The 12,480-nt window shown below is 43.2% G+C and overlaps 1 protein-coding gene across 3 annotated transcripts in view; it reads left to right on the top strand.

Moving 5' to 3' along the window:
* The window catches only part of rgl1 (ral guanine nucleotide dissociation stimulator-like 1), an 83,660-nt gene that overhangs the window by 48,736 nt on the left and 22,444 nt on the right, over positions 1–12,480 (top strand). For 2 of the 3 annotated variants that reach the window (XM_037535836.1, XM_017717783.2), the window contains exon 2: positions 7,957–8,067. In XM_037535836.1, the coding sequence (XP_037391733.1) occupies positions 7,957–8,067 (111 nt within the window). Of the gene's footprint in view, positions 1–2,722; positions 2,945–7,956; positions 8,068–12,480 lie in introns of those variants that run through there. The other variant, XM_017717784.2, reaches the window with a different exon arrangement.

Here is a 12,480-nt window from a genome sequence, read left to right as displayed (position 1 = left end):
CTATCCATATCTTGTGTAATCTGGAACATTCTATATCCGTATTATATCCCCTGAAGTACCTGCATCTCATTAATTATCTCCCTCAGACTAACTGCACCTACAGAATGTGGACAACAGCACATTTCATAGTTTTATTACTGTATAGCTGTACATTGAAATAGTGCAATACAAATGTATACTGTGTATATGTGTGTATTCAGAGTTGGGGTATATATATATATATATATATATATATATATAAGATTCTCACTCACTTTCCACCTGTGTAAATGTGATGTGACAATAAACGTGATTTGATTAGATTTTTATTAAAAATGGCTTTTCTGAGGGAAATTGTCTGATGCCGAAACACATCCACAAGATGCACTAAGCCAAAAAGAGGGGACCAAGTACAAGCCGGTTTAATTCAACGTTTTTCCTTCACTCTCACTAAATAAGTATCACATCATTGTAAAGTGAGGAGAACTGGCTTGTTATCCTGAGTCCGCATCGTGTAATAAAGAGAGGAAGCTGTTTTGAGGTGCCATCTGTAGCTTAAGAGCAACAAATGGTTACCCTGCTGGGTTCTCCATTTGCCTTAAAGTTGATAATGTTGTTATAATAACCAGCAGTCATTGCAACGTGTTATTGCTCACTTTGTTTCCTCTTGATTCAGTTGATGTTTGTCAACAACGGCTCATCAGAATTTTGTATTATATTTTGTTCTCCAGTGCATCTGGCTTTATAAATCAGTATAATATTCGACAAGCACAATGAATACAATCACACTGATATTGGAGATTTTTCCTCTCTGCAGTACCAAAACCCTGCCGTGTTAAATAATCCAAAAAAGAAAAAGAGCTCTGTATAAAAGTCTATAAAAGCGTGCGTGTGTGTTGATGATGTTTCCTGACTGAGCGCCAACTGCTAATGAAACGGCGTGGCCAAAGCCAAGAAACACAGCATGATGGAGAGACTCAGAAATAATTCGAACCGCTTCCTTCACCAGAAGATTATAATGATAATAAAAATAAATGTTTGAAGTTTCAACTCTGTGGATTTTTTCAGGTCTGAGAGGCGGCAAACTCTAGTCTACACACATGAGCAGCTGAGATTGAGTGAGTGAGTGAGTGAGTGAGTGAGTGAGTGAGTGAATGAGTGAGTGAGTGAGTGAGTGAAAGAATGAGTAGCCTTATTGAGTGAGTGAGTGAGTGAGTAGCCTTATTGAGTGAGTGAGTGAGTGAGTGAGTGAGTGAGTGAGTGAAAGAATGAGTAGCCTAATTGAGTGAGTGAGTAAGTGAGTGAGTGAGTGAGTGAGTAGCCTAATTGAGTGAGTGAGTGAGTGAGTGAGTGAGTGAGTGAAAGAATGAGCAGCCTGATTGAGTGAGTGAGTGAGTGAGTGAGTGAGTGAGTGAAAGAATGAGTAGCCTTATTGAGTGAGTAAGTGAGTGAGTAGCCTTATTGAGTGAGTGAGTGAGTGAGTGAGTGAAAGAATGAGTAGCCTTATTGAGTGAGTGAGTGAGTGAGTGAGTGAAAGAATGAGTAGCCTTATTGAGTGAGTGAGTGAGTGAGTGAGTGAAAGAATGAGTAGCCTTATTGAGTGAGTGAGTGAGTGAGTGAAAGAATGAGTAGCCTTATTGAGTGAGTGAGTAAGTGAGTGAGTGAAAGAGTAGCCTAATTGAGTGACTGAGTGACTGAGTGAAAGAATAAATAACCTGAGTGAGTGAGTGAGTGAGTGAGTGAATGAGTGAAAGAATGAGCAGCCTAATTGAGTGACTGAGTGAGGGAGTTAAAGAATGAGTAGCCTAATTGAGTGACTGAGTGAGTGAAAGAATGAGTAACCTAACCGAGTGAGTGAGTGAGTGAATGAGCAAGTGAGTGAGTAAAAGAATGAGTAGCCTAATTCAGTGAGTGAGTGAGTGAAAGAATGAGTAGCCTGATTGAGTGAGTGAGTAGCCTTACTGAGTGAGTGAGTGAGTGAGTGAGTGAGTGAGTAAGTGAGTGAGTGAGTGAGTAAGTGCATGAGTGAAGAATGAGTAGCCTTATTGAGCGACTGAGTGAGTGAGTGGGCGAGTGAGTGAGTGAAAGAGTGAGTAGCCTAACTGAGTGAGTGAGTGAGTGAGTGAGTGAGTGAGTGAATAGCCTAAGGGAAGTGAATGAATGAGAGATGGGGTGAGAGGCTGAATGAGCCACTGAATGACTGCAAGAACGCATGACTTGGTAGGCCTGGGAAGGGAGTGAATGAATTAGGCAGCAAATGGAACAAGGTAGTAATTAATGAAGTGCGTGAATGAGTGATTCACTAGCCTGAAGGAGTAAATGAGTGAGAGAGTGAAGGAGTGCGAGAGTAAAGTAGTTATTTAGTAGCTCAGTACATGAATGAACCAGTGATTTAAAAAGCATGAGTGAGCAGTAACATTAGCCCTGATGGAGTGACTGAGAGCCCTGAGGGAGAGTGAATGGACAAATGGGGGGGAGTGTGAATGAATTCATTACTCACTTAGTGAGTGAGTGAGTGACTAATGGAACTAATCGGCCGTAATATAAAGGCTTCTACACCCAAAACAACGCGATCTGGAGCCGTTTGGGGTCCTGCCAGTGCGACAGTGAGTGAGTGAGTGAGAGTGAGCGAGTGAGCTGCGAGCTGAGGCCGTGTGGGCGGGGCGTGTGTGGGCGGGGCTTGTGCGCACTGAGTCACGGAGGAAGCGGCGGAGCGGAGCGAACGGGGGAAGCCTGCAGAAGAAAGGAGGAGGAGCGGAGAGCAGGGACGGAGTGCGTGCGACTGTGTGTGTGAGGGAGGGAGAGAGTGAGCGTGTGGATGAAAGGAGAGAACCTCACTTGTAGCTGCGCCGTCCTCGCCGATTAAACTCGTTTCTCGGTACAGCGCCAGACCTCAGCCTCGCTCTCATGCTGCCGGAACATGCGAGAGAGCCTCACCATGAAGTTCGCCTGGAAAGCTAAAATGGTAAATAAACACTTCTACCAGTCTCAGACTGTCGGCTGTGGGTGCTGGTAGAGAAAGAGGGCAGACTGGAGGGAGGAGGAGGAGGAGGAGGAGGAGGAGGAGGTGGGGGAGAGTGGAAAAGTAGCGGATGAAGAGAGGGACGGGAGTGGGGGGGCTAAACTTTCCGCCTAACTGTTGTACTGTTGGGCCGTTTGTGGCTGTTTGGTCGGAGGGTGAGCGGGTGACCCGGGGCTCAGTCAGAGATCCGACCCCGTTACTTTCCCCCTGCGCCGATGAGAAAGTTCGGGCTGCGGTGAAGCAGTGAAGCAGCAGCTGAGGACGAAAACAAAAGCTGCCCGCTGCTGTTTTCTCCTGCGCTGCATGGCTGCTTTCTCACGGTTAGCCGAGTGGACCGTGTGGACTCTCAGGGTGGAAACGCCGCTGTGGGGTCGTGGTGTGGGGTCCGCATCCCGTCAGCGATGATACAGCCGTTCAGCCGTTTGTTTCTGGGTTTAAATGGTAGAGCAGCCCGGGGCCTGGCTGCTCCAGCTGGACTCCTTTCTCCCTTTGTGGCCCCTTGGCCTGGGCTTTGGGCTTTAGTGGGCTGTGGGACCTCTTATTAAGGATTTTCTGTCAGCTTGTTTGTGTAGTTTTTGAAGAAAGTAGGTTATGAGCTTAGCTAGTTTTCCCTCCTGGTCTAGTTTTGCTTTTATACCTTCTACTCATTAAAATTACTCAGTATTTTGAGAAAATTCACAACCACCACACAGCAAAATGTATATTTAACAAATGCCAGACACATTATTATTGTTATTATTGTTATTATTGAGCTCTTGTCCTGTTATCCCCCCTCCCCCCCCCGGATCCATGACGCTGGCTGGGATACAAAGCCACTTGTGGAAAACATTTATTCGCAGTACAAAGGGGCCCAGAACTGTGCATAGTGTGGACTCAGCAGGGTCCAGGCCCTGAGCTCACTGACCTCCTGCTATTGTTTTGCGGTGCAGCCTGCACGACTCGTTGAGCCAGTGATTTATGTCCCAGCACTGTACAGGAAACAGCCAGCAAACGCAGACAGGCTGGCCCGCGTCACCCTGCGCCTCTGGCCTGAGGAATCTCCAGCCCGCTGGCTCCCGGTTTCACTGCCGGTCAACTGGTTTAAAGGAATATTTCAGCCAAAAATCAGATGTGCGCTTTTTTCTCCTCGTAGCCGAACAGCCAGGACACGTTTGGGTATCTTTAGTTTGCCTCTTCAGTTTTAGGCTAATGTGACTGACGAGCAGTGGAAGCTTCTAGTCCACCAGTTCACTGCTGAGCATCAGTCAGACATGCTGAATAATCACCAGTAGGCTTGCAGATGTGGTTTCTGACACTCTGTGATTTTACCGTTATGCATAAAAATAGACAGAAGTGCAGACAAAGTTCATGCTTCGGTAGCAGTACTACGACTAGTTTAGCTATATATGGTTTTATCCGTTTTATAGGTGACCGCATGTCACATATTGTGGGAAAATTGTGTGCATTTTTTTTTTTTTTTTAGCCAGATATTCCTTTAAATCAGTGTCTTTCAGTTCTAGTTCTGGAATTAAACTCAGGTGCTGAACATATTGTGCATTTTTGTTGTCTGTACAGTCCAGAAGTTGAGCAGAATTTTTAATTTTTCACAGTTTTATTTCCTTTTTCCAATTTCAACGCTTTGTGTTCTCTCACTACAGTACATTTTACATTTATGGCATTTGGCAGACGCTCTTATCCAGAGAGACTTGCAGTTTGGTCATTTTTTATACAGGGAGGCGAAGGCAGTGTTAGGAGTCTTGCCCAAGGACTCTTATTGGTATAGTGTAGGAGGCTTGAACCCCGGTCTCCAGCGTAGAAGGCAGAGGTGTTACCCGCTACACTAACCAACCACTATAACCAGCTTGCAGTACACAAATATGCCATACAGCAATCGGAACCTTCCCATTGATAATTAATGTGTTGAAGCTTATGAACAGCAATTTTCTGCTTTCTAGCAGTAACGTTAGCTATTGGGATTCTTTCTGTAGCCCTCCCCTCAAAATCCACCCCAGCGGTGTCTTCCATACTCTCAGAAACCAAGGTACTACACTGCCACTGGGGCAGAGCCCCTCTAGTCACTGGGGTGGTACCATCAAGGCTCCATCTCAGTCCCTTCAGTCAGGGATCATAACTGAACCCTAATCCACTGAAATGATGTGTTCTAAGCTGGACTGACTCCACTCCTCCCGCCTCGCCTCGCCTCCAGTACTTTATTCTACTGCTCTGTTTTAAAACATTCGGTTATGAAAAGGTACAAATACCAACTTTTCACCTGAACTTCCTCCCTGTAGTCTGTCTCAGTTGTTTATGAGGCTCAGTCTGAGCTTCACCGCGTATTCCCACCAAAGGCAAACACACCTGACTGTACTGATCAAGCAATAACTGCAGTAACTGGTGTTTTCCCTGCTCTGGAGCACATGATTCAACTTAGTGTCTCATTGCCAGTTCAGCTGGAAGAGAAAATACTGAGTGGAGTGAAGGGGGTCTGCATGGGTGGGAGTCCAAACACAGTACAGGTTCAGTTGTGCTGCAGCATCGGTCCAGTTTCTGTGTCAGGGAGCTGTGTTTAACCCTCTGTTGCGAGAATTATTACTAAAACATGCTACAAATGTTTTTGTTATTTAAAATTGCTTAAATAATGGATATATCTATATATATATATATAATTTTTTTTAAGTGGGCTATTTGGTAAATTGCTGCCATATGGGCACAATGCGCAATCATACCATAGCACCACAAAATCTTAAAAATCTAAATTTTCTCTAAAAACATCTTATTAAAAAACAAGAACAAACAAATCCAGCTTATACTCTGTAAACCGTACGACCCAGTGTTCACAAATATTGTAAATGAATACATATTTAATGGATATTTGGAGTATATGGTCATAACAGCATCATGTGATGTCAAAGTCTCTGTCCTTTCAAAGTAAAAGACCTTTTTTCCACAATTAAATAGGAAAACACAGATTTTATGTCACTGCTTTTTAGTAAAACTGAGATAAGAAAGTAATTGTTGCCATATGGCAACACTGTGTAGAGGGTAGAGGGTTAAGGCAGCTGGGCTGGTTCCCAGCACCAGATTAAGCTTAATCCTAGACCAAAAAGGGTTTCCAGTAGTGATTCAGCATCATTGGCATGGCAGTTTAGTCCGAGACTATTTTTAATCCTTGTCTGTGAACCGGCCCTCTGAGCTGAAAGTCATGACCTGGTGCATCATTCGCCCCAAAGCCGAGGCTGGTAATGCTGTCCTGTTGACATCTGTGCACGATTGTTACCATTTATCATTATTTTATGGTGACTGTCGTATCAGGAAAGAGTGACCGCGTTCTCTGCGTCGTGAGGAGGGTAAATAGGGAGTCGAGCAGTTGGTGCACTTGACGTTGGCACGTCTGCTTGGCTGTAACGAAGAGCTGGACGCGGTTTGAGGGAAACGCTAAGGAAGAGTTTACTGAAAGGATTTCGGGGCTGTTGACTTCTAGTGTTTATAAGCTGTATTAGCCTTGAAGCTCCAGAGGAAAGATAAGCACACATGTAGGCGTGTAAGTGGAGAATTGTGTGAATGTGATTTTTCGCTGAATCACTTATTAAATGTTCATCGTTCAATCAGTGAAACTGCAGCTTGACTAACGTACAGCGAGGAAGTGTCCGTGATGAAGAGGACTGAGTTATTATTACTGAGTATCGCCACGTATCCAGAGTGTGTGCGAGTGTGTGCGAGTGTGTGCGAGTGTGTGCGAGTGTGTGCGAGTGTGTGCGAGTGTGTGCGAGTGTGTGCGAGTGTGTGTGTGCAGTAAGATGTGTGTGGGGGTGTATCTGATCTCCTGTGGGGTGGCGGTCACTGCTGACTAACACTGCTGTGATGCTGCTATTAGAGAGTAGATGGTGGCGATGGAAGAGCGCAGCGCTGTCCACTGCACTGACCACCGAAGTGCCGCACACTCGGGTACGGGAGTGCGTGGGAGTGCACAGGTGTGCGCGGGAGTGCGCAGGCCGCAACCTGAATAAAACAATAAATAAAGTTGTTAGTTTACCTGCATTTTCTTTTGTTGTTTTTTGCTCTTTATTTCTGGTCTCTTTTTCTTTCTCCTATCTTTTCTGTTTTTTCTCTTTTTGTCCCGTCTTCTTTCTTTCTTTCTTTCTTTTTCTTCTCTCTCACTTCTCCTTTTAATTCTCCTGCATGGCTTGCTGCTTTCTTTTCTCTGTTCTTTCTTTCTTTCTCTTTTATTTCTACTCCTCTTTCTTTCTGTTCTCTTCCTTTTTTCCCCTTTCTCTTATCTTCTCTTTTTTCTTGTCACTTCTTCTTTTAATTCTCCTATGTAGGGTACTACTTTCTTTCCTTCATTTGGTCTTTCTTTTGATTTCTTTCTTTCGTTCTATGCTCTTTTCTCTTCCTTTCTGCTTTCTCTGCTTTTTGTTCTTTTTCCTTTCTTGTCTTCTTTATGCTCTTTTCTGTCTTCTTTTTCTCTTTTTGTCAATTATTGTCTTTCTTTTTCTTTCCCTCTGTCTTTATCTCTCACTTCTTTATCTTGCTTCTTCTTTGCGTTCTCCTGTGTGGGCTACTGCCTTCTTTTCTTTTTAAAATCTTTCTCTTTCTTTCTTTCTTTCTTTCTTTCTTTCTTTCTTTCTTTCTTTTTATACTTTTATTCTCTTCCTTTCTGCTTTTGCTTTTATTCAGTCTTTTTCTCTTTTCTTCTGTTTCCTCTTCTCTTCCTTTTTTCTTTCTCCTATCTTCTCTTCTTTTTCTGTTCTCATCAATTATTGTCTTTCTTCTTTGCCTCTTTATCTCTCTCTTCTCTCTCTCACGTCTTCTTTTCGTTCTCCTACATAGTGTACTTTTTTCTTTTCTCCTCCTCTAGCTCTCTTTCCAGTCATAACATTGGAGCCGTTATCCATCCGTTTGCCTGAGAAAAGTTGCATAATGTGCTGTGTTTTGTTGTGGTGTGATGACGTAACGCTGATTATCTCCCCCCGCAGAGTTCAGTGCAGGACTGGGGGGAGGAGGTGGAGGAGGGGGCCGTCTACAGCGTCACGCTCAAGAGGGTCCAGATCCAACAGGCCGCCAACAAAGGAGCGCGATGGCTCGGGGTAAGAGGAAGCCTTCAGTTCCCGCTGACTTACAGTTATTTACAGCGGTAATCGTGCTCTGTACTGCAGGAGCAGCGAGTCTCAGCTGAACAACTGCGCTGGATCACGGTGTAGCTACCATCGCACATCTACAGCTCAGCTCCAACAACTCGCATCTGATTTTTGGATCATTTCATACCAAAATCAGTCATAAATCATTTTTATCTGACCGTTTTCTGACCTCTCTTTACTTCTCAGAATTAAACAGGCTGTTTTTGTTACTTTTGTTACTGTGACCGAAATATTCAAATGAATCCAGTCACGTTTGTCACATCACGTTTGTCACAGATGCAAAAGTGAGTGAAAATCTCTCGTCTGCGTGGCCCCTTGTAGGACTTAAATACGAGAATACATAAAAAAATAAAAACAAATACACAAATTAAAAAACCTTATATTAGATGCTATAAATACACATTAATATACACCAGATACATATCGCTCCATTCCAGTGTACAGTTTCATCTCGCTGCTGCCTTGCATCTTGATTTTTGTCGTTTTTCAGTTTTTGGTATAATTTGAAAATGCCTGTTGTCCTGAAAATGTCCTTTACATTGTGGATAAACTTGTGTACAAATTTAATCATGAATGGACCAAAAGAAACGGTCCAAAATGAGTGGGGGGGGGAACTTTGGTTCCATTGACTTACATTAAAAGTAGAGAATGTTTTTTTTTTTTTCCTTCTCCTATATATATATATATACATATACAAGATATATAAAGATATGCAAGATGTCAATCTATATGTGGAGGTGTAGATTTGCTAGATTAAAGTTACAGTAAGATCAGAGTGAGTCTGAGGTGTGGGTGCAGTATAGATTGTCCATGGTGTTCGTGATGATGATGTAAATAAGCTGTTATTGGCTGCCCTGTGTTGTGACCTGTTCGAAAAGCAGTCCAGGCTGAGATGCTCCAGGTTCAGTGTGGGCGGGGCTTAATTGCTGCAGCAGAATAGATGGATATGTGTAGATAATCTGGTTCTGGTGACATCACGAATACAGTACGTTCAAGGCCGGCTGCTTTTTGCAGCTTAGTTCATGCATATATATATATTTATATATATGTATATGTGTGTGTGTGTGTGTGTGTGTGTTGCACTCTGTGTTCTGAGAAGAGAGCAGTATGTTTTGAAAGTTCAAAGCCTAAAATGAGTGTTTAAAAACTGATGTTGTTTGTTCTTTCACTCATACCCAGTCTGTCTATGTCCATTGGGAATCTTCAGTAGCATGATAAAGAAATCCTGACCGCTAGCCGAGCCGCTCAGCTGCATGCTAATAAATACAGATGCGAGGTTTGGCTTCTTGGTAGTAACATTAGCTCTCTGGCTTCCTTCTGCTTTAACCAGCACTTGTGAAAGATCATTTTCAAATCTGCCTCCCGACATTCATCATCAGAAGACAGCTTTCCTAGTCTTTAAATCTTGCTCTAGGCTCTATGGCACCACTAAGGGGCTAAAAGCCATGCTTCCAGCAGACTTAGCAGTGCTTATATTCTTTCTTTGGCCAGGGTACGTTTCAGTGAAGTACTTGTGGTTCCGTAACGTGTAAAACTATTTAAAGAGCCCATTTCATGGAAAACGTCCAGAATAATAGTTTTTGAAAAATGTAACGTAGTATTTCGTTAAAGTTTCAAAGTACACTGCTCGTATATGGAAACTAAGCTGTGGAAACATCTAGTTCTGAATTTGTTGTTTTTGTAATGACCCAGTGACCCAGGGAGTAGCGCTGTCACCTCACAGCAAGTAAGGGGTTTGATTTTGGGTTGGATTCGATTCCCCAGCCGAGGGACTGGAGTCCCTCCAGTGGGGAGTTTTCCATGTTTTCCATGTTTTCCTTGAAGTCTGCGTGGGCTTCCTCACACAGTCCAAAGACATGCAGTCTGGCAAATTGAAAACACTGAATTGCCCCCGGGTGCAAAGCAAAAAATGGCATCTTGTCAAGTAAAATGATCTTTAATCTAGTTGATGTCTATTATTTCCCATTTTGAGATGGTTGTGCATTTATTATAAGATTATCTTGCTGCTTTCCAGACACTTTTTGCTTGTCTTAGGTCATTTTTAAAAATAAAATTACAAGAAGCACAATTATCTGCCAATATAGTGATAATTTTACTACAATCACTTAAAATGAGTAAAAGATGTCTAGAAACAAGGTAAATAATTTAAAATTAAGCTTAAAACAATCTCAACAGGAGAAGTTTTTGATTCATTTACCTTATTTAAGATATTTAAGCTTTTTTGCTGTGTGTCTGTGCGTGTCTGTGTGTGTCTGTCTGTGTGTGCATGCCTGTCTGCCCTGTGATGGATTGGCGACCTGTCCAGGGTGTTTCCTGCCTTCCGCCCAGTGAGCGCTGGGATAAGCTCCAGCCCCCCCCCGTGAGCATAGATAAGCAGCTCAGAAAGTGTGTGTGTGTGTGTGTGTGTGTGTGTGTGTGTGTGTGTGTGTGTGTGTGTGTTCATGATGTCACACATTTCCATATATCTGCCTGTAGTGTAGCCCCACCCATTCACGCTGAAGTTAGGACATTTGACGCCAGACTGCTGTTTGAACGTATTGATGAATACAGAGCAGCCAAACGCAGCAGAGCTCAGCTGCATATATCAGTCCTAAAGGCAGAGCCGGTAAAACAGCCTGTTGAGTTCTAAGGGCTAAAGAGACATTGCAAAATGATAAACATTAATTATGAGAGTGTTTATGGAGCATAAACTCGCACAGTCTTCAAAAGAACGCTCCTAAAACATTCAGAGAAACCTCAAATTGCATATCAAGAACATAAAGCAGTTATTACCCCAGGAAGCACTAACACAGTAGCCTTTTACCTGCCGTTGCTGGTTCTTACCTATTTACATGAAGGGACGTTCGTCTTAAACATGATTTCAAGTGCATGAGGATCAGTCATTAGCTCGGGTACCTAAACCTGGGTTAACAGGGAACGTTGTGAACCACGCTTGTGAAATGAGTAACCGCTGCTGTATCTGTAAGCTGACCGATGCCTGGGTCATAGGCAGTGTGTGTGCTACTAGTGGACCTATAGATTTTAGAGTATAGTCTCTAATCAGCCCAACCCGGCACGGGTAGGAACAGAAGCCAGCCGTGTTTGTAAGTCATGATTTGTGTTAATTTAAGGCCCAATCCCATTTCACACAATGACAAAATTTTACATAATAAAATCACTTCAAATGAGTAAAAATGTCTAGAAATAAGTTAAATAATCTTAAATGAAGCTTCCAACAATCAAAACAGAAGAAATATTAGATTGTGTTAATCTGAGGCCCAGTTCCATTTCACCCCTCGCTCCTACCACTTGGCCCTTACCCTTCCATATAGTTCACATCTGGGGTAGGGTGTCCTGGTTTTTGTTGAGATAGAGGGTTATGGTGAAGTGTTAGTGCTACATGCCCCTCCAAACAGAGGTTTTTTGGAGGCACAAGCATTTAAAAATCTCTAGTAGTAGTGCTGATGTCTTGTTTGCCTGCTAGTTAAAGTTAAGTTAAGACTGAAGTTAAGACTGAAGTTAAGACTGAAGTTAAGACTGAAGTTAAGACTTTTTTAATCCCACAAATGGGGAAATCCCACCTCCGCATTTAACCCATCCGTGAAGTGAAACACCACATACACACTAGTGAACACACACACACTAGGGGGCAGTGAGCACACTTGCCCGGAGCGGTGGACAGCCCTATCCACGGCGCCCGGGGAGCGATTGGGGGTTAGGTGTCTTGCTCAAGGATCCCTCAGTTATGGACTGTCGGCGCTGGGCCACGTTGCCCATTGCCCATTCCACCTTAAATGGTGCAGCAGTTATATTCTGGCACTTTGCACTTGTTTTAAGTAACTTTATTATATTAAAATTATCATGCACATTTCTTAAAACAAGCACAGTTATCTGCCACTATAATGAGTTTTTCATAATAAAATCACTTAAAACCAGTTTTAAAAATGTCTAGAAATAAGTAAAACAATCTTAAATGAAGCTTCCAACAATCTCAACAGGAGAAATATTAGATTGTGTTAATCTAAGGGGTAGGGTGTCCCGAATCCTGCTGAGATGGAGGGGTGGGTGACGTGTCAGGGCTACATGCCCTTCACAACGGAGGTTTTTCAGAGGCACAAGCCTAAAAATCACTAGTAAGTAGTGCCGACGTCTCTGCGAGTCTAGCTAGCTAGTAAATTTCCCGTTCCACCTTTAATGGCGCAGCAGTTACTTTCTGGCTACAGAGCAGTGCTAGTAGCTGTTAATGAAGTGATGCTCTTCTTTATGTGAGGGTCCCATTTTTTTAGGGAAGATTTCAACCACTAGCCCTTGTAACTCAGTTCCAGAGGGGCAAGATGACGCTCGAAAATAAGTAGCTCGGCATTTCTGTTGTAAGGCTCGATG

The sequence above is a fragment of the Pygocentrus nattereri genome, chromosome 28 (genome assembly GCF_015220715.1).
Source record: "Pygocentrus nattereri isolate fPygNat1 chromosome 28, fPygNat1.pri, whole genome shotgun sequence".
NCBI classification, from domain to species: Eukaryota; Metazoa; Chordata; class Actinopteri; order Characiformes; family Serrasalmidae; genus Pygocentrus; species Pygocentrus nattereri.
This window is presented reverse-complemented; position numbering and strand designations above follow the sequence as displayed.